Consider the following 21004-nt stretch of genomic DNA (forward strand, 5'->3'; position numbering starts at 1 on the left):
CAAAGCATCACCTGTAAGAAAGCAACAATTCGGCAACCATCCCTGAAGCTGCTGATTCTAGCTCCTCTTCACGGGGTATGAGCAGGGTGTCGCCGGTCTGCCGACACAACTTCATCTTTGTTGGATTTTTATCTCCCTTTCTTTAACCAGACTAAGCATTTTCTCTTGCTTCTTGAATCTCTGATCATTAATTTAAGTTCAATACAACAACCCTTCATCGTCTCTTGCGAGTAGCAATTCCTTGTGTCTCACATGTCCTCTGGCACACTTTGGCCGACGCTGCCATCCTTCATTTTTAATTCTTTCTTAGCCAAATGTAGTACTTAGCAATTATTCAAAGTATTACTAACTTTTTTTTCCATAATGCTTTTAATCTAAACTCTTACCGTATCTGGAATCTTTCACATTCGCAAGGTCAAGTCAGACTCTCGGTATCTTGTTTGCGGTTCTCTAGCTGATTCTCTGGAGTTCTACATACAAAATCCAACCGTCTACAAGTTAATGGTACCTCCACTTCCTAACTACTTACCCCTCATCTGTACTGGTTTGTACTAGAAACTGGTAAGAAACTGGTGAAGATGTGCCTCTTTGTCCTACGAAGGGTGCTCCCATGGTTCTCTATTCAACACAACGAAGGGCTGGCATTTACAGTTCTGTATGGTAGCCTGCGCAATCAGGTTAAGGACTTCTGCAGCCTTCTTATCATCTACTCAGAGGATACAGTATTTCTAATTTTTAGTAGCATGAGAACGTGAGTGTAGAGATTTCCTAATAATATCCTTGTGTTCCTAGATGAACCTTAAGTCTGAAGTTCACTGTATAAGGTGATTTCTTTTACAGATTTTACTATTTAAGTAATCTCTACACCCAACAAGGGGCTCAAACTTAACTGCCCTGAGATCCAGAGCAGTGCCATGCTCTACCGACTGAGTGAGTCAGGCACCCCAAGATAACGTTTTAACTAAAGTGAGAGCAGAGCAGGGCGCCTGGGTGGTTAAGTCGTTAAGCATTTGCCTTCAGCTCGAGTCATGATCCCAGGGTCTTGGGATCGAGCCCCACTTCAGGCTCCCTGCTCAGCGGGAAGCCTGCTTCTCCCTCTTCCACTCCCCCTGCTTGTGTTCCCTCTCTTATTGTGTGTCTCTCTGTCAAATAATAAAATCTTTAATAAAACAAATAAAGTGAGAGCAGAGTAAAAGCTCCATGATGACAGCATGTTTGCAACAGCGCAAACTCGGATATAACGAAATTAGTTGGCTGCTGTCCCCTCTTAGAGGTCAAACAGAAAACGTCACTATTTTAGTGATATAAAACTGCATTTGACCCAATTAAAATTTCTGTACCCCAGCTATAGCTTCTGCTCAGGTTTTACAATGCATATATGCCTTCAATAAGAAAATGCAGTAAATGTCCCATTTCTCACTGCCAATCACCAAAGCTCATTATAATTTATATTCCCAGTAATAATACAATGATTATTACTTTGGCTCAGGTCATGGTTCCGGTGTACGGGATCAAGTCCCACATTGGGCTCCCTGCTCAGTAAGAAGCCTGCTTCTCCCCCCATCTGTGCTTTCTCTTTCTCTGCCAAATAAATAAAATCTTCTAAAAAAAGAAAAAAATCTTAACAAAGAAACTGTAATCCAGTCAGGAAGAGCTGTATGTTTTATAAATAAGCAAAACCACCTGTGCCCTAGAAATGGACATGACAAGAAAGGAAACATTAAAGTACAACGTCCAAGATCATGATCAGTTCTCAAAGAACCTGAACGGTAAAAATCAGTTTAACTAGATAGTTGAAGTGGGAAAGGGGAAGTATTGAGAGACAGTGAAATAATCATATCCTTATTGTTCCATATGTTAAAAGATAACAAAAAAAAAAAAAAAGATAACAAAACCAAACCTTGAAATAACATGAGCTATGGTGTGCTGTTGTTCTAAGACTGGGATTCAAGATTAAGGGAACAGAAATATACCTGGTTACCTGCTGTTTGAGACAGGTGCTGAGGCGAAATGACGGGGACTGGACAACTTTTCAATAAAAGACACCCAAAGGACGCTGGGGCAGTGGGGCATCCACACACAGAAGGATGAAATCAGACCGTTCCCTGGCAACCCACGCAACAATGAACTCAAACAGGCCTGAGGCTTAGACATAAGAGTTAAAACTGTATAATTCAAAAAAAAAAAAACCACAGCAGGGTAAAATTCCTCATGACCTCAGGTGAGGCAAAGAGTCTGGGTTTTCTCAGATGTAACACCAAAGCCCCTGGCTATAAAAGAAAAATTTGTAAAACTGAATTGCAACAAAATGAAAACGCTTTTAGGCTTAAAGGGACACCATTAAGAAAATGAAAACACAAGCCACAGAGTAGAAAACTACATTTGCAAAAGATGGTTTCTGATTAAAAAAAAAAAAAAAAAAAACTATATCCAGAATATATAAATAACTTCTATAATTTAAAAAATTTCAATAAAAAGAAAATGGGGGGGAAGGGAGAAACAAAGAAGAAGGAAATCTTTTTTTTTTTTTTTTAAAGATTTATTTATTTATTTATTTGACAGAGAGAGTTCACAAGTAGGCAGAGAGGCAGGCAGACAGAGAGGAGGAAGCAGGCTCCCCACTGAGCAGAGAGCCCGATGTGGTGCTGGATCCCAGGACTCAGATCATCACCTGAGCTGAAGGCAGAGGTTTAATCCACTGAGACACCCAGGCGCCCCTATAGCCTTGTCTTTTGTGTGGAAATACGTCTGTCTTCATTTCTCTTGGGTACATAGATACCCAGGAGTGAATTGTTGGTTCTTTGGTAACTCTGTGCTCAACTTACAAGCAACTGACAAATTGTTTTCTACAGTGGCTGTAGGTTCTTAGCAGCCGTGTACAGGGGCTTCAGTTCTCCATATCTTGGCCAACATGTGATACTGTCTTTTTTTTGTTGTTATAACAATTCTAGTGAGTATGACATGGTATCTCATTGTGTGGGCTTTTTTTTTTTTTATGCTTTTAAACAGATGTTTTATTTTTAGAGCGGTTTTAGGTTCACAACAAAATTGAACAAAAAATATGGAGGGTGTTTTCATGTATCTTGTACCCTACTCATGAAAACCCTCCCTCCCAAGATTAGCATCCCACATTAGGGTATTAAAAATGATGAACCAGGGCGCCTGGGTGGCTCAGTGGGTTAAGCCACTGCCTTCGGCCCAGGTCATGATCTCAGGGTCCTGGGATCGAGCCCCACATCGGGCTCTCTGCTCAGCAGGGAGCCTGCTTCCCCCTCTCTGCCTGCTGCTCTGCCTACCTGTGATCTCTCTCTCTCTCTCTCTCTGTCAAGTAAATAAATAAATAAATCTTAAAAAAAAATGATGAACCATTATCACCCAGTGCCATAGCTTACATTAGGGATCAGTCTTGTGCATCCTGTGGGTTTTGATAAGTGTATAGTGACGTGCATCTGTTACTGTAGCAGCACACAGAATAGTTCCCCTGCCCTAAAAATCCTCTGTCCTCTCCCTTTTCATCTGCCTCTCTTCTCTAACACCCGGCCATCCATCACTGATCTTTTTACTGCCACCATCGTTTTGCCTTTTTTGGAATGTCCTAGAATTGTGATTTTAATTGCATCTTCTTAACGATGTTGAACATCATTTTTCATGTACTTATTAGCTACTCCTGTATTAGTTTGATGAAATGTCTTTTTAAATCTTTTGCTCATTCTTTAATTAATGTTGTTTTCTTTCTTTTTTTGTTATTTATTATTGAAGTTGAGTTGACATACAATGTTATATTAGTTTCAGGTGTACAATGTAACAATTCAACAATTCTCTCTGTTACTTGATGCTCAACCATGCTAAGTGTGGCCACCACCTGTCACCATGCAGCATTATTACAGCACTGACTATATTCCCTATGCTGCACTTTTTTTTTTTATTTGACAGAGAGAGATCACAAGTAGGCAGAGAAGCAGGCAGAGAGAGAGAGGAAGGGAAGCAGGCTCCCTGCTGAGCAGAGAGCCCGACGCGGGACTCGATCCCAGGACCCCGAGATCATGACCCGAGCCGAAGGCAGCGGCCCAACCCACTGAGCAACACAGGCGCCCCCCCATGCTGCATTTTTTATAGCTATGACTTACTTTTCGTATAACTGAAAGTTTGTACCTTTTAATCTTTTTTCCCTGTTTTGCTCGTCCCCCCACCCACCTCCCCTCTGGCAACCACCTGTTCTCTGTATTTAAGAGTCTGTTTGTTCCTTTGTTTTGTTTTTTTGTACATTCCACATATAAGTGAAATCATATTGTCTTAGTCTTATCTGAGTTGTTACTTATTTCACTCGGCATAATGCCCTGTAGGACTTTCTGTGTTGTCACGGGTGGTAAGATTTCCTTCTTCTGGGGTGACTGGGTGGCTCAGTGGGTTAAGCCGCTGCCTTCGGCTCAGGTCATGATCTCAGGGTCCTGGGATCGAGCCCCGCATCGGGCTCTCTGCTCGGCAGGGAGCCTGCTTCCCTCTCTCTCTCTGCCTGCCACTCTGCCTACTTGTGATCTCTCTATCAAATAAATGAATAAAATCTTAAAAAAAAAAAAAAAAAGAAACTGAACACCAAAAACACCGTAGAGTTAAAAGCAATCTCCTTGGAGAGCAGAAACGGGCAAAGGGGGCGGGGAGAGTAAGGAGACATTTGCTCAGCTTGTGTAAAAAGCACTGTAGAAAGAGCTGACATTTTACACTATTAATCCTATATAACTGAGGGGAAACCTAGCAACAAATTTTGTTAACCAACAGGTAATTAGCTAAAAACTTCTGGCTAACATTCAGTTAAAAAACTATCCAAGTTTTAGTATAGTATTTGGTAACATTAAGAAATAGGGCGCCTGAAACAGATTTAAGAATTGTCTATAATGTGCACTCATATACTTTGAAAACAAGTGATTCTAAACACTTGTCATGGTACATTATTAACTTTAAGTGATGTCATATAAGATATTAGAAACAAACCAAAACACACAGGTTGGGTATTATTGTCCTTCAAGTGAAGAAACAGGGTGATTTTATCTTACTGATCAAGTTGAAGGTAGATATGTGCTATGAGTATGGAAGCATCCTTTGAATAGCTAAAACAAATTTACCTCACGAACACTTCTTTTCCCAAGCATTAACAATTCTAACGATGGATAATCTTCCCTGAAGCATCTTTGATACCTGCTTACTCACTCATTGTCACATACACAAACAACCACGCAAACGTTACCTCTCAAAGCAGTTACGCACAGACTACATTCATACCACATTAAGGGCCTAGTTGATTTTAGAATATGACGCCTGTGGAACCTGGGGTAATCTCTGTGATGTAACATCCTTTATGTGCATTTTAGAAAGTGGTCATACATACTTGCAAGGAATAATAAATATATAAAATGAAATAAAAAAAGAAAAGAAAAGAAAAGAAATAGGGCGCCTGGGTGGCTCAGTGGGTTAAAGCCTCTGCCTTCGGCTCGGGTCATGCATGGTCCCAGGGTCCTGGGATCGAACCCCACATCGGGCTCTCTGCTCGGCGGGGAGCCTGCTTCCTCCTCTCTCTCTGCCTGTCTCCTCTGCCTACTTGTGGTCTCTATCTGTCAAATAAATTATTAAAAAAAAAAAAAAGGAAGAAAGAAAAAAATAATGTCTGGGCGCCCAGGTGGCTCAGTTGATTAAGCCTCTGTATTTAGCGCAGGTCCTGAGCCCAGGATCGTGGGGTCGAGGCCCGCATCGGGCTCCCTGCTCAGTGGGGAGTTTACTTCTCCCTCTCCTACTCACCCTGCTTGTGCTCTCTCTCTCTCTCTCTCTCTCATTGTCAAATAAATAAATAAATAAATAAAATCTTTGAGAAAAATTTTTTTAATTTAAAAGAAAAGTCACTATTGGAATAAATTTATTCTGTCTGCCTCTCATCAAAACATTACAGTAGAAGGGAAAAAAAAATCACAGTAAATAATGAGTCAAAATCCAACCTTCTAAATTAAGGAAAAGGCTCTCTTACTTCATAGTAGATTCTAAAGGTGCTAGTACATACCAGAATCTTCCGTGGGTTCAGTTTTCACTTTGACGGGGCCACAGCTGAAAGGAAGAGAAGACGGGATGAAGGTGTGCGCCGGTACCAGCCATCCACGCACCGTCCACTCGCCAACACACAAAATCACTCACCTGACCCAGCTTAACGCAAACCTGACTATTAAATTTACATATTTATTTCTTGCGTAAATATAACTTGTCCACTTAATTCAGTACTTTAATTCCGATCAGTCTTTTTTGGAAGAAAGCGTAACGACGTGCAAGTTCCACTTTACTCCTCCTCCCAGTGGAGCCTAGTGGAGCTATCAACTCATCCTGTTAGCTTCCCCCAGGAACTACTTAGTCAAAGACTACATTCTCGTAGGACCCCAAATGAATCACTGAGTATTAACCTTTAAGACGTGTGATATGGGCCTTTTTAATATTCTAATACCTCAAAATTCTAAAAACTACAGGCGCTGGGGTGTGGAGGTTTACTCGTACCGATCAACTGCACATTACCTTCCACCGGGAGACAGCATGGACCTTTCAGCATCTGTCACCATCACACGACCTCCTACGTACAAAAAAAAAACATAAGATTTAGGTTTTGCTAAAACTTTCAACAGGACTCGTATTTCCAACGTTCTTAAACAGAGAAGGAGCGAGGGCAGGAGCGCTTGCAGCTCTGGGTCACACGGGCGTGAGTGCCGTGTGAATCCGCACAACAGCGTCCTTCACTCTCTCCCCGTAGGGAAGGGAAGTGAGGGTGCGGATCAGCCAACAAGCAGCTGTCATCCCCTCAGCCACCAGCACCCTCTCCCCTTAAGGAAAAAACTCAAATTTTTATCGGTGAAACAAACACAGCAATGCACTATGATTCCAGCAATCCAGGAACGGCCCAGGGGCACTGGAGCGCAGACAAACATTGCCAGCAGAGGTATGTCTGGCTCGGAATTGGCAAACAGTGACTGCCTGACAAGAACGGGACTTCTATTTGAGCATGATGAAAATGTTCTGAAATTGGGGCACCCTGGGTGTCTCAGTGGGTTAAAGCCTCTGCCTTCAGCTCAGATCACGATCCCAGGGTCCTGGGATCAAGCCCCGCATTGGGCTCTCTGCTCAGCAGGGAGCCTGCTTCCCCCTCTCTCTGCCCGCCTCTCTGCCTACTTGTGATCTCCATCTGTCAAATAAATAAATAAAATCTTTTAAATAAATAAATAAATAGAAAATTTGGAATTTTAATAAAACAAGACAATAAACCTTTACTTTCTCAATCTTATAGAGAACATCTACAAAAAAGCAATAGCTAACATAGTGACAAGAGCTCAAATGTCTTCCTCCTAATATTGAGAAGGTGAGGTCTGCTATCATCACTTCCATTCGGTACTGTATTGGACATTCTGGCTAGAAAAACAAGATTAAGAAATAAAAAGTATCCAGATTGCAAAGAGGTAAACTGTCCCGATTCACATACAAGGTGATCCACTGCGTAGAAAGTCCAGAAACAAATAAGCAGGGTCCACTGACTGTCAACAAAAATGCCGAAGCACTTTGAGGGAGAAAAGAGAGTCTTTTAAACAAACTGTGCTGGAATGCAATGTGCCGCATATGGCAACCATGTGCCATATACAAAAATTAACTCAAAACCGACCACAGATCCAAATGTAACAACTCAGGCTAAAAACTTACGGAAGAAAACCGAATACTCGCTCACGGCCTTGCGTTAGCAACAATCTTGGAAACAAGATCAGAAGCGCGAGTGATAAAAGAATAGACCAAACTCTGTAGAAATTCAAAACTTCTGTTCCTCACAGAACACGGTCAAAAGACAACTTGTAAAACTGGAGAAAATGTATTAAATCTACATCAAAAATACAAAAAGAACTCTTACAACTCATTAACAACACTACAAATAACCCAATAAAAACACATGGAAAAGATCTGAACAGACCTTACTCCAAAGCATATCTACATGGTCGCTAAAACATGAAAAGATACTCAACTTTCCAAACCACAGTGACACACCACTTCACACCCATTGGAACGGATAAAACCAAAAAGACAGTAGCAAGCGCTGATGGGGCTGTGGAGAAACCGGAACCCTCAGACAATACCAGCAGGGACATAAAATGGTACAGGCACCTAGAGGGTAGCTTGGCAGTGTTTCTAAAGCTAAATGCAAAATCAGTCTATGACTCAGCAAGTCTACTCCTAGGCATGTATACCAAAGCGAAATTAAAGCCCATGTCCAGACAAAAACTTACTCAAGTAGGTCTATGGTAGTATTATTTGTAACAGCCCACTGGAAACAATCTAAAGGCCTATCAACCCATGAATGGACGTGAGAGGTATATTCAAATGTAGGAATACTTACCATTCAGCAAGAAAAATGAAATAACTATTATATTTTTAAAGATTTTAAAATTTTATTTGACAGAAACACAACAAAAAAAGGGAATGCAAGCAGGGGGAGTGGGGAGAGGGAAAAGCAGGCTCCCCACCAAGCAGGGAGCCTGATGCGGGGCTTAATCCTAAAACCCTTGGATCATGACCTGAGCTGAAGGTAGATGCTTAAGGACTAAGCCACCCAGGCGCCCCAGGAAATAACTACATATACACCCAACAATCTAGATAAGCCCTGGGGCACCTAGGTGGCTCAGTGGGTTAAACCTCTGCCTCTGGTTCCAGTCATGGTCTCGGGTCCTGGGATCAAGCCCCACATCAGGCTCTCTGCTCGGCGGGGAGCCTGCTTCCCCCTTCTCTCTCTTCCTGCTGCTCTGCCTACTTGTGATCTCTCTGTCAAATAAATAAATAAAATCTTAAAAAAAAAAAAAAAAAATCTAGGGACGCCTGGGTGGCTCAGTTGGTTAAGCAGCTGCCTTCGGCTCAGGTCATGATCCCAGCGTCCTGGGATCGAGTCCCGCATCGGGCTCCTTGCTCTGCGGGGAGCCTGCTTCTCCCTCTGCCTCTGCCTGCCATTCTGTTTGCCTGTGCTCGCTCTCCCTCTCTCTCTCTGATAAATAAATAAAATCTTTAAAAAAAAAAAAATCTAGATGAGGCTCAACTGAATTATGCAGAGTAAAAGACCATCTCAAAAGCATCCACACTATATATCTAATTTATGTAACATTCATGAAAATAAGAGATGATGAAAATATTCTGAATTTAGATGGCAAGGACTATAAAACTTTGTAAACTGTCACTGTAAATTTACTAAAGCCCACTGAATTCTACACTTAATACAAGGGAATTTTATGTCATGCCAAGTATACCTCAATAAAGCACCTAAAATATTGATCTTTCCATCATGATGAGAAGAAAACAAAGGTTATTAAACAAAAAATATGGGTGTGTGTATATATTATTTTTCCTTTCTTCCTTACACTGGTTAAGAGACTGCTAATGATAATGGTCATTTATTTTCAAAAGTCTCAAATAAACCTGCCTCCAAAGGGCACCAGTCTTCTAAAAATCACTTTTCCCTTCAAATGCAATGGCTCAAACTTCCCAATAGGAAGTCCTGTTGAAATCCACCTCAGTCTTCAAGAGCCCAACTTAATGCCCTCTTCAACTTGGAAGCCTTCCTGGGTCACAAACAAATGCTTCCTCCCAACAAACCATTTGTACAGCGGGCAGGCTATGCTCCCGCTGTGGGGACGTTATGAGTTTTTGTCTCTTCCATTAAACTACCAGCACTCCAAAGCTTGAATGCTTGAGGCAAAGCTGTGCATTCCCCCCTCCCCACCCAATCTTGTGCCCAAAAGTTCTGCGCCTGCTCAATGACAGCTAGGTAATGAAGTCATCCTCTTAACTCTGGAAAATGAGGGCAGAGCCAGTGTATGATCGAACACGTCGCCAGGGTAAAACCTTGACTACATCATAAGGAAAGTAGCAGAACTAAAGACAAAAAAACAAGTCTCTACTTTTTCAGTTCAGCGACTTCTCACTGGTTTATATATAATACCCTACTCCTAAGATGTCTTACATCATATTCTCAAAATAAGAGAAATCAGGAAAATATGTTTAATTTGGCCCAACAGGCTTGGGAACTATCTGGAAACAAAGTAATCACTTACCTAGGTGCTTCTTTGGCTCTAGGAAAGGTCTGCATTAAAACAAAATGAAAAACTACACATGAATATATAAAACAAAACTACCGTAAAGCATAAATTTAATTGACTTCTAAAGTAAACAAGAATGTTTAAAATATATTATAATATACTGAATATTCAATTTTATATACTAAACTGTTGACAGAAAAGGGATAAAGTACTTCACCTCTTAATGATAAATGAAATCCCTGCTTTGTTCTCTAAAATCCATTTCAGGGTGGCAAGATCATAGTTCTCGGGGTGTTTAAAGGCAACTCCTTCTGGAAGGCCCTGCACGACCACAGCAGACTGATCACGTAGCATCTTCTCATACGGAACAGGTACCACTGTTGATTTGCCTAAAGCTTTCCCTGGGGGTGAGGGACAGAGTTGAGGTAGGAAGAGGATAAACATCATTAAATGTGGAGATTAAAAAAACAAAATCATCATTAGTTTATCACGGCTTAACAAACGGCATTCATGCTGTTTTGTAATATCCGATTTCCAAACAAATTCAAAATACCAGAGGGCCCTATTCCCATTTTAGAAGTTCTAAGCCTGAAACAGATCCATAAGGCCAAATGAAAAGTATATAAAATGTTACATGAAATCTACACAGAACAAAAGAAACAATGCCTGCTGTCTTCCACCATCGTCTTTCTTTTCGATGGCCTCGCCGTGGTATAATACAATCGTCTCATATACCGTTCAGCCTTAGAACATGGAAACTAACAGGTCCCACTGTTACCATAAAGAATCCAGCCATTTTGGCCAATATTCTCACTGAAAACTTACTAGATAAATACAACGGGCATGCGTAACCAAGTGTGTTCTACCACCCGTCCGAGTGTATCAGGCAGGAGCCCACACCAGCTAGAAACCCTATTCCCTGTGCCCCGCCCCCGTGAGATGAATTTTACCTACAATCTCACAGTGTAACCAGTAACTTCTCCCTCCCACAGTTTTGGGGCTTTTTTAAGCGCTTTGTTTGCCATGTGTTTAGACTAACAAAAGATGGTTTTTTCAGGAAACTGGTGGGATCAGCACACAGGGCAAAAATAAACATTCTCTTTGGGTGAATATTATGTATTAATGCAGGTTCTCCAGGGAAAGGGGTAGTTGATAGTGGGAGGATCTATGCAGGGACTGAGCCAGGGAGTATCTGGGAAATCTACTTTTCTCTTCTTACAAACCTAAAACAGCTTGTAAATAGAAAAGGGGAAAAAAAACCTACCCCACAGCTCTAATAGGTACATCTGTTTGTTTCTGGGTTTCTTCAAATAAGAAATGGAAAGTATCGTCACTTCTGATGTTAACCCCATGTTTGGAAATCGATCCATTCAGTTTGTCAAAAATGCGATTTGACCTTGAAACCAGTTACACAATTCACCCTTTAGCAAACTCAATTATATAATGTCTCTTCTAGAAAATGCAAGTGTAGGGGCGCCTGGGTGGCTCCGTGGGTTAAAGCCTCTGCCTTCGGCTCAGGTCATGATCCCAGGGTCCTGGGATGGAGCCCTGAGCCTGCTGAGGCAGCCTCTCTGCCTGCCTCTCTGCCTATTTGTGATCTCTCTGAGTCAGATAAGTAAATAAAGTCTTAAAAAAAAACAAAAACGCAAGTGTATAACCTTACCGTAGCAAAAGCAGAAATAGTCCTCTACCGTTTTTCTGAGCGTCTCAATCTCCACGGCATCCACACTCATGCGATTCGCCGGGGCCACAGATTTCATCTTGTGCATCTCTGCAGCCTTTTCCTCTTCTTCAACACCTGCCACGTAAGTAATGACGTAAGATGCCCACATCCATTATCTTATTATCTTATTTTGCCTTTCCGTAAGAACAATTTTCTTCTAATATTATAATATTCATCATTTGTTATAAAAAGACAAAAGAGGGGCGCCTGAGTGGCTCAGTTGAGTAAGCGGCGGCTTTCAGCTCAGGTCACCATCTCAGGTAGGGCCCGGGACTGAGCTCCCTGGCTTCAACCTCGCCCTCTGCCCCTCCCCCACCTCATCACACCCACAGGTGGATGCGCGAGCGAGCTCTCTCTCTCTCTCTAATAAATAAAATCTTTAAAAAGGGGGGGGGCAGGGGGCATTTAAAAATAAAAACCTACAGGGGCGCCTGGGTGGCTCAGTGGGTTAAAGCCTCTGCCTTTGGCTCAGGTCATGATCCCAGGGTTCTAGGATCGAGCCCCGCATCGGGCTCTCTGCTCGGCAGGGAGCCTGCTTCCCCCTCTCTCTCTGCCTGCCTCTCTGCCTACTTGTGATCTCTGTCTGTCAAATAAATAAATAAAATATTTTAAAAATAAATAAATAAATAAAAATTAAAAAAAATAAAAACCTACAATAAATGATTTGAATAAAAACCATAAACGGGGGGAGGGGGTTGGGAGAAGGAGGGTGGGGTTATGGACATTGGGGGAGGGTATGTGCTATGGTGAGTGCTGTGAAGTGTGTAAACCTGGAGATTCACAGACCTGTACTCCTGGGGATAAAAATATATTTTATGTTTATAAAAAAATAAAAATTTAAATAAATAAATATTTAAATAAATAAATGAAATGAAATAAACAAGAACAACCCCCCCCAAAAACCATAAACGGTCATCGCCTGAAATAACTGCAGCTTTAACAAAGAATTCTATAAAGTAAAAATTAGCTACTTGTAGTTTTGTTTTGTTTTTTTTTTAAGAAAAAGTATCTTTACAGTAATTTGTCACCTACAAACTTAAATATGAGATTAGCAATGTCACAGAAAACATTCCAGGTTCAGAATGGCCAACACACAGCCACTAGACACCTGTGGCTGCTGAGCACCTGATGTCCCAGTCCAAATGATGATACGCGGTACATCTGCCATCCATACTGGATTTTGAAAACTTAGTCCAAAAGAGCATGCAAAATACCCTACTGATCATTTTTATGTTGACCACATGCTGTTTTAAATATACTGGGTTAGGGGCGCCTGGGTGGCTCAGCGGGTTAAGCCTCTGCCTTCGGCTCAGGTCATGATCTCAGGGTCCAGGGATGGAGCCCCGCATCAGGCTCTCTGCTCAGGAGGGAACCTCCTACCCCTCTCTCTCTGCCTACATGTGATCTCTCTCTGTCAAATAAATAAAATCTTTAAAAAGTAAAAAATAAAAAAAAAATATTGGGTTAAACTATAACCACTGAAATAAATTTCACTTGTTTCTCTTGTTGTCATAACACAAACATTTTAAATTATGAGTGATTATCATCTCATTGCTCCAAACTGTGGGAAAGAAAATTCTCCCCAAGAAACTGTAAAACTTGGGCGCCTGGGTGGCTCCGTTGGTTAAGTGACTGCCTTTGGCTCGGGTCATGATCCCGGAGTGCCGGGATCGAGTCCCACATCAGGCTCCCTGCTCAGCGGGAAGTCCGCTTCTCCCACTGACCTCTCTTCTCATTCTCTCTCCCTCTCAAATAAACAAAATCTTAAAAGAAAAAAAAATTGTAAAACTGACTCATATACCTACTGATCAGGTTTCAGAAGACACTATTGATCCTTATCTGCAAAATACTTTATATAAACAAATATTATGTACTTGAGAATTACATCCAAAGATTATTCTCTAGGGCATTAAATTATTGGTAACAAAAAGAAAGTACGAATACTAATAGGCAGGGACTACAATCTACAACTGAGGACAATTCCCCTAATGCTTAGTGCTAACCACTGGAGAACCACACAGGCAAGACAGTACAGGGAACGGGAATATAAACACAGCTGCCCGTGGGATCATAGTATTCACGGGACAGATGGCAGCTGATATCCACATAATCAAAACAACATTATTACTATAAACTTAAATACACAAACATAATCAAAGCCTTAAAAATTCTCAAAACGATCAGAAAAAATGAAAATATTTAAATAGATTATACTATCATAAAGCTTAAAAGATTATAGTGGGGCATGGAGGGGGGGCCCTGCAGTGTAGAGAAGATATGCTTTTCTAAAAAGGGCTAAAAATATGATTGAGAATTTAAATTAATGAATTAAGAAAAATATTTTATTTACCCACGATCTGCTTAATTTTTTTTAAAAGATTTTATTTATTTATTTGACAGAGATCAGAAGTAGGCAGAGAGGCAGGCAGAAAGAGGAGGAAGCAGGCTCCCTGCTGAGCAGAGAGCCCGATGCGGGGCTCGATCCCAGGACCCTGGAATCATGACCTGAGCCGAAGGCAGAGGCTTTAACCCACTGAGCCACCCAGGCGCCCCCGATCTGCTCAATTTATCATGAATTGGATCTAACTTGATAATGGAAATTTAAATGGATCTAAGTTGATAATGGAAATTTAAATTTGGCACTTAAAGACACACACACACACACACACACACACACACACACACAAACATCCCTACAGGGGCTCCTGGTGGCTCAGTGGGTTAAAGTCTCTGCCTTCGGCTCAGGTCATGGTCTTGGGGTCCTGGGATCGAGCCCCACAAAGGGCTCTCTGCTCAGTGGGGAGCCTGCTTCCCCCCTCTCTCTCTGCCTACTTGTGATCTCTGTCTGTCAAATAAATAAATAAATAAATCTTTTTTAAAAATTTTTCATCAGTTGGATGACCTCCCACTCGGAGGACCACAAAATGAATTAAGAACTCTGACAACTTGGTTCTATGGAAGGAATCAGAGACTGGTTTAACTCTGCAGCGTGCTTACACAAACTTCGTGTACAGAAAGACTTGCTCTGAACCCGCCAAATACCTATCAAGAAACCAATGGTTCATTTAAATAAGAACCTTTAAGGGCACCTGGGTGGCTCAGTCGTTAAGCCTCCGCCTTCGGCTCAGGTCATGATCCAAGGGTCCTGGAATCGGGCCCCACTTCGGGCTCCCTGCTCAGCAGGAAACCCGCTTCTCCCTCTCTCACTCCCCCTGCTCGTTTCCCTCTCTCACTGTCTCTGTCAAATAAATAAATAAAATCTTTAAAAAAAAAAAAAAAAGAACCTTAATCAATTCAAGATTTCTCTACCTCCTCTCCCAGGTGTGCCACTAATCCAAACTAACACCAAACAAGGAACACAGGATAAACATTTACCATTTTTCTTAAACTCTTCAGCTTTTACCATTATATATTACAATGTCAGGGACATCTTGAGCGTTCTGAAATGTGTCTCTAAATATTTTAGAAAATCCTTTTAGTATAAATCCCATTCTGCTTTAGAAAATAAGACATTTGTTATCCATAACTATTTAGGTCCAGTATTTACAAAACACAAAGATACAATACTTACAGTATTTTACAAAATCTTTCTGAAAATCCTTTCTGGTGTTAACAAAAGCACGTCCTCTCTCAGTTCCAACCACAAACACGTCTGTTTCATACACCGCGATGCAGGCCACTTCTGCCTTGGACTTGGCCAGTTCTTTACACTAAAATACAAAGAGCAAATGTGGTATTACATACAGATGTCTTAAAGTACTATGTATGATGGATGAATAAAGAATCTTATCACTTCAGGGGTGCCTGGGTGGCTCAGTGGGTTAAAGTTGCTGCCTTTAGCTCAGGTCATGGTCCCAGGGTCCTGGGATCGAACCCTGCATCGGGCTCTCTGCTCAGTGGGAAGCCTGCTTCCCCCTCTCTCTCTGCCTGACTCTCTGCCTACTTGTGATCTCTGTCTGTCACAAAAAAAAAAAAGTCTTATCATTTCAATGGTCTTACAGTATCTGGAATCAGATGAAGTTCCTAGTTTCTGGCCTTAGATTATCATAGAAAAAGAGTCACCATTTTTTAAAGATACCACTCTTTTATATAGTTTTCAATCCCAATGTTAAACAGGAAAAAACGAATTTGTAAGAAAAAAGGGCAGAAATCCCTTCTAATCCATTACAGGTCAAATCCCCATGAAACAGCCTCAGACTTCCACCAAAGGCTTACTGGAGAGCACGCTCTACAGCAACACCCAAGAGACGTGAGGGGCGCAGGATTCGGATTCGGCAGACAGAGAGTTATGGCTGGTGTGGCTTTGTCTGGGGAGCTCTGGAGCAGGGAGGGCCCTCCCAAAGAAAGGGGAGACCTTGGGCCAGGGAGCCTCGAACTCTCACAGCAGCAGGAAGGATCAGGGCCATCAGGGCTAAAGGGAAGTCTGAAACCAACTGACAACATCCACTACATCATCCCACCTCCAGAGTATCTCTGTCTGAACGCACCAGGGGAATCACGCTGGGGTGTTTTTTTTGTTTTTTTTTTTGTATTTTTTTAGTAAGTATGGCTTGCTTGTACTAAATTAAAAGTTCTTAACAATCTTGGGCATACCGTTTCTGTAAAGTAACATACCGTTTACTTATTTTTCTACTATCTTAGTGATATATTTCCCTATTGATACATAAAAGCACCTCACTTACTTCAGGCATTGAAGAGCTATTTATGGAATTAAATATATAATTATGTATTTTTCCTTCTTTTTTCTAAGTTTGTGCTATTACTTTTTCTACTCATCTAGAATTTTAACTTAACACATTATAAAGGCTTAGAAGTTGGGGCGGTTTTCTTTTGCTTTTTGTTGTTGACTTTTGGGAGGGGGCAAACACCCCATGTGCTCAGTAGCATCTGTTGCAAACTACAGCTTTCCTCTAATCGGTTTTTATTTACACAACAACCACCTTAAATAGAAATTATCTGCATAATATTGCTCTAAAATGTTATCTTGAATAAGTAAGTTTACGCCTACTGAGATGTTGGAAATCTTCTTAAATATAGCAAAACCCTAATACAAAACTTCTGACCTACAGGTGGAGCCAACACTTGTGCCTGCGGGACTAATGCGGCCCCATCATTCCGTAACATGACGTTTGTATGAGAGGCGCTGTTGCTGCTCACCTGGAAGGAAGTGTTATTTCCTCTCTGTTGTAGGCCAGGGTGTGAGGGTGTGAGGGTACATGCCTACGCATCCCTATCCACACTTAGCGGGACACCCCTGTCACCAAAGGCAGCACTAATGAAACAGCAGGGCCAGATTCATGTACTACCCAAAGATTCAATCAAAGAAATCTATGGACCAAGGGAAAAGATGAAACTGACCTGTACACTTATAATTACACTTCCTAATTTACAACGAGGAACATGAGGAGAGATAGTCTTTCTGCTGGTGAGGAAGACATAAAACCTAAGAATAAAGAAGTGACTTTGCCAAAGATAAGAAAATTAAAAAGACAGTCTAAGGAAGAGAATGGGTTCCATCTGACCGAGTTATTCTATGTATAGAATAGCATTAGGAAAACCATTTTAATAAACAGTAGGGGGCCAGTGGGTGCGGGGGGGGGGGGGGGGGCGGCTCAGTCAGTTAAGCATTCGGCTTAGGTCATGATCCCAGGCTCCTGGGATTGAGCCCTATGTCGAGCTCCGTGCTCAGTGGAGAGTCTGCTTCTCCCTCTCCCTGTATCCCCACCCCCTGCTCATGCTCTCTCTCTGTCTGAAATTAACGAGTAAAATCTTAAAAAACAACAACAGAAACAATAAAAAAAGCCAGAGTAGGACTCCTGGGTGGCTCAGGTGGTTTGGCGTCTGCCTTCAGCTCAGGTCATGATCCGAGGGTCATGGCATGGAGTCCCAAATCAGGCTCCTCGCTCAGTGGCAGCCAGCTTCTCCCTCTGCCTGCCACTCCCCATGTTTGTGCGCATGGGCACACGCTCTCTCTCTCTGACAAATAAAATAAAAATCTTAAAAAACAAAAACAAAAAAAAAAACAAACCAGTAGGATTTAACCTTTAAACTATTATTCAGAGGAGCCCGGATGGCTCAGTCGGTTAAATGTCTACCTTCAGTTCAGGTCATGATCCTGGGGTCCTGGGATCTAGCCCCCTGTTCAGCAGGGAGTCTGCTTAAGAGTGTCTCTTTCTCCTTCTGACCCTCCCCCTGCGTGCGCTCTCTCTCAAATAAATAAATAAAATCTTAAAAAAATAGAAGGTAACAATATATAGCCACTAACTTTAAGTAAAGAATTTTTCAAAATTCTCAAGTAGTACAAAGAAGGAAAAAACGCCTGAAGGGGGAAAGGTAACCAAGCTTCAAACTCTGTCATACGGATACCTGTGAGGTTCAATGCTACCTAATACGAGTCACACTTAGGCCCGGAAATACACAGCCCTCTCCTAGCTAGGACATGTTTAATTTCAATGTGTCACAAAATACCTAAGTCTGACTCTTATAAGTCTATGAGCTGAAATACCAGGTTTCCAGCTATAGATCTATAAAAACGTGATTAAGCAAACTATTATTACTACCACCACAGTAATACAAAAATACAGCAAAAGGATACTTAACAGTTTACTATAATTATGTATACAATACAGGTTTCTTAAAAATGAAGAGCTAACACTACATATTTAGTAAGAGTTAGCGGGGTAAGGAAAACTGTGAGCACAAGCACAATACGGAATGTAAGGAGTAAGTGTGCTCTTAGGGCTCAGAATTCCACCAGTGCTCTTCACAGACACAACTGAACACCAGCACACACCAGCACACACCAGCTCGTCCCGAGTGTCTTCAGCGTTCCACATAAATTCAAAGCTACTGCTTGCAAAACAAGAAATTGCCTAAGATATTGATAGGTAAACAACTGAAATTAAATGTAAAAAATTAAACATTTAGGTAAGTTCAGATTGTTTGGAAACATGGTAATAAAATGATCTGAAAGGCTTAAATCCAGAACTACTATTCAAGCAAAAAACTCTTATTTAGGGGCGCCTGGGTGGCTCAGTGGGTTAAAGCCTCTGCCTTCGGCTCAGGTCGTGGTCCCAGGGTCCTGGGATCGAGCCCCGCATCGGGCTCTCTGCTCGGCGGGGAGCCTGCTTCCTCCTCTCTCTCTGCCTGCCTCTCTGCCTACTTGTGATCTCTGTCAAATAAATAAATAAACTCTAAAAAAAACAAAACAACAAAAAAAAACCTCATTTATAAAACCAGAAAACATGTATGTTTCCAAAAAAACTCACTCTCACCCCCAAGCCCAACCCCTATCCAACTACAAACATTTTCTAACTATAAAGCCATCTCACCATGGACTCCAGAGCAGACATAAGGAACGTCACCACCATCCTGCTCTCTGAGGACTCCTCGTCTTCAACGGGCAGGGTAGACATTGCTACTTGGGCCATGATCCCTAGGAAAGAAATACGAGAGTGAGTGGCAGAAATTTACAATGTCCTTCTATACAGATGTTCAGAGCTGCGACAGTCCTCCACAGATGCCTAATTTACAGTTTTCTTGCATAAGAGGAAAAAAAGCTCAGAAGCTGAGTATTCAATTTGTCAAAAACTCCCATCCTCTAAGATATAAAATCTATCCCCTAAATTTCCAACTAATTTCCATAAAATTAGGTCAGCATAATCCCCAAAATAAATTCAGATGTCACCCACGACCAGTTAAAATATCTCCCAAGTGAGGGACGACTGTTGGTTAAAGCATCGGCCTCTGGCTCAGGTCAAAACTCCAGGGTCCTGGGATCTAGCCCCACGTGGGGCTCTCTGCTCAGCGGGGAGCCTGCTTCTCCCTCCCCCCCCCCCCCGCCGCTCCTGTGCTCTCAGGAAAAGAAAAAAAAAAATCTCCCATGTGAGAATTAGAGGTGAAGCGCTGCACCGTCCAGTGATCACTTATCACAGCCCATCACAGGACACAGATGCAAAGTTCCCTTCCTCCCAGGCACACGTGCAGTGGGTAAGGCAGACAGAGACTGGGTGAAGATAATTTCTCTGTTCTTACCAAGAAGGACAAATAACATCTAAGTATGCTTTACAATACAGCATTATTATCCTCTTTAGAAAACATTTTCCACTACCTGGGTGTCAGAAAAGAGCCTCGCTAACCCTCCGACACCATAAAAATGCAACACATGACACTACACAGAAAGTGCCAGCAAGGATATGGAGAAACTGGAGCCCTCGTGCACCGCACTCGGGCACGTAAAATCATGCATCCAAGGTGGAAATCAACTCGGCAGTTCCTAAAAAAATTAAACAGAATTACCATGACACAGAGATCCCACTTCTGGGTATATACCCCAAACTGAAAGCAGACACTCAGATATGTCTACACCATGTTCACAAAAGCATTATTCACAACAGCCAAGCGGTGGAAACAACCCAGGTGTCCACCGTCAGCTGAACGATGCACAAAATGGGACATGTACATCCAATGGCATAGAATTCCTCCTTAAAGAAGAAAAAAGTTCTGGGGCACAAGGCCTCTGCCTTCGGCTCAGGTCATGATCCCAGGGTCCTGGGATCGAGCCCCGCATCGGGCTCTCTGCTCAGTGGGGAGCCTGCTTCCCCCTCTCTCTCAGCCTGCCTCTCTGCCTACTTGTGATCTCTGTCAAAAAAATAAATAAAATCTTAAAAAAAAAAAAAGAAAAAAGTTCCAAAACATGCTATGATATAAACAAACCTCGAAAAGAGTGAAATGTGCCAGACACAACAAAACTAGTATTATGACTCCACTCCCATGAGATACCTACATAACAGGCAAACTCACAGAGCCAGAGAGTAGAATGGTGGCCGCCAGGGACGAGGAGGAGTGGGTAGTGGAGATTTACTGTTAATGTGCACAGAATTTTATTTGGAAGATGAAGTTCTGGAGCTAAATGATGCTGAGAGCTACAGAACAATATGAATGAACTTAATGCCAGGGAGCTGTACATTTTAAAATGGTTAAAATGGTAATTTTGTTATGCATATCTTATAGAAACTGAAAAAAAGCAAAAATATACCACATAAAGACTCTAAGAAGCCAAAATCAAAAGCATTATTTTAAAGTTACTAATACCGGGGTGCCCGACTGGTTCAGCTGACTCTTGATTTCAGCTCAGATCATGATCTAAGGGTAGTGATCTGATCAAGCCCTGTGGAGGGCTTCATTTCTACTT

At 41.9% G+C, this 21004-nt stretch overlaps 1 protein-coding gene across 7 annotated transcripts in view; it reads right to left on the minus strand.

Annotated features, from left to right (window-relative positions):
- Window positions 1–21004, minus strand: part of GTF2I (general transcription factor IIi) — a 106162-nt gene that overhangs the window by 63408 nt on the left and 21750 nt on the right. For all 7 annotated transcript variants that reach the window (XM_047713140.1, XM_047713137.1, XM_047713139.1 and 4 more), the window contains exons 2-8: window positions 19143–19246; window positions 15383–15521; window positions 11752–11886; window positions 10306–10489; window positions 10104–10132; window positions 6547–6601; window positions 6047–6090 (exon numbers count right to left, since the gene is read on the minus strand). In XM_047713140.1, coding sequence (XP_047569096.1) covers window positions 6047–6090; window positions 6547–6601; window positions 10104–10132; window positions 10306–10489; window positions 11752–11886; window positions 15383–15521; window positions 19143–19241 — 685 coding nt within the window. In that variant the 5' untranslated portion in view covers window positions 19242–19246. The remainder of the gene's footprint in view (window positions 1–6046; window positions 6091–6546; window positions 6602–10103; window positions 10133–10305; window positions 10490–11751; window positions 11887–15382; window positions 15522–19142; window positions 19247–21004) is intronic.

Source organism: Lutra lutra, chromosome 18, assembly GCF_902655055.1.
Source record: "Lutra lutra chromosome 18, mLutLut1.2, whole genome shotgun sequence".
Classification (NCBI taxonomy): domain Eukaryota; kingdom Metazoa; phylum Chordata; class Mammalia; order Carnivora; family Mustelidae; genus Lutra; species Lutra lutra.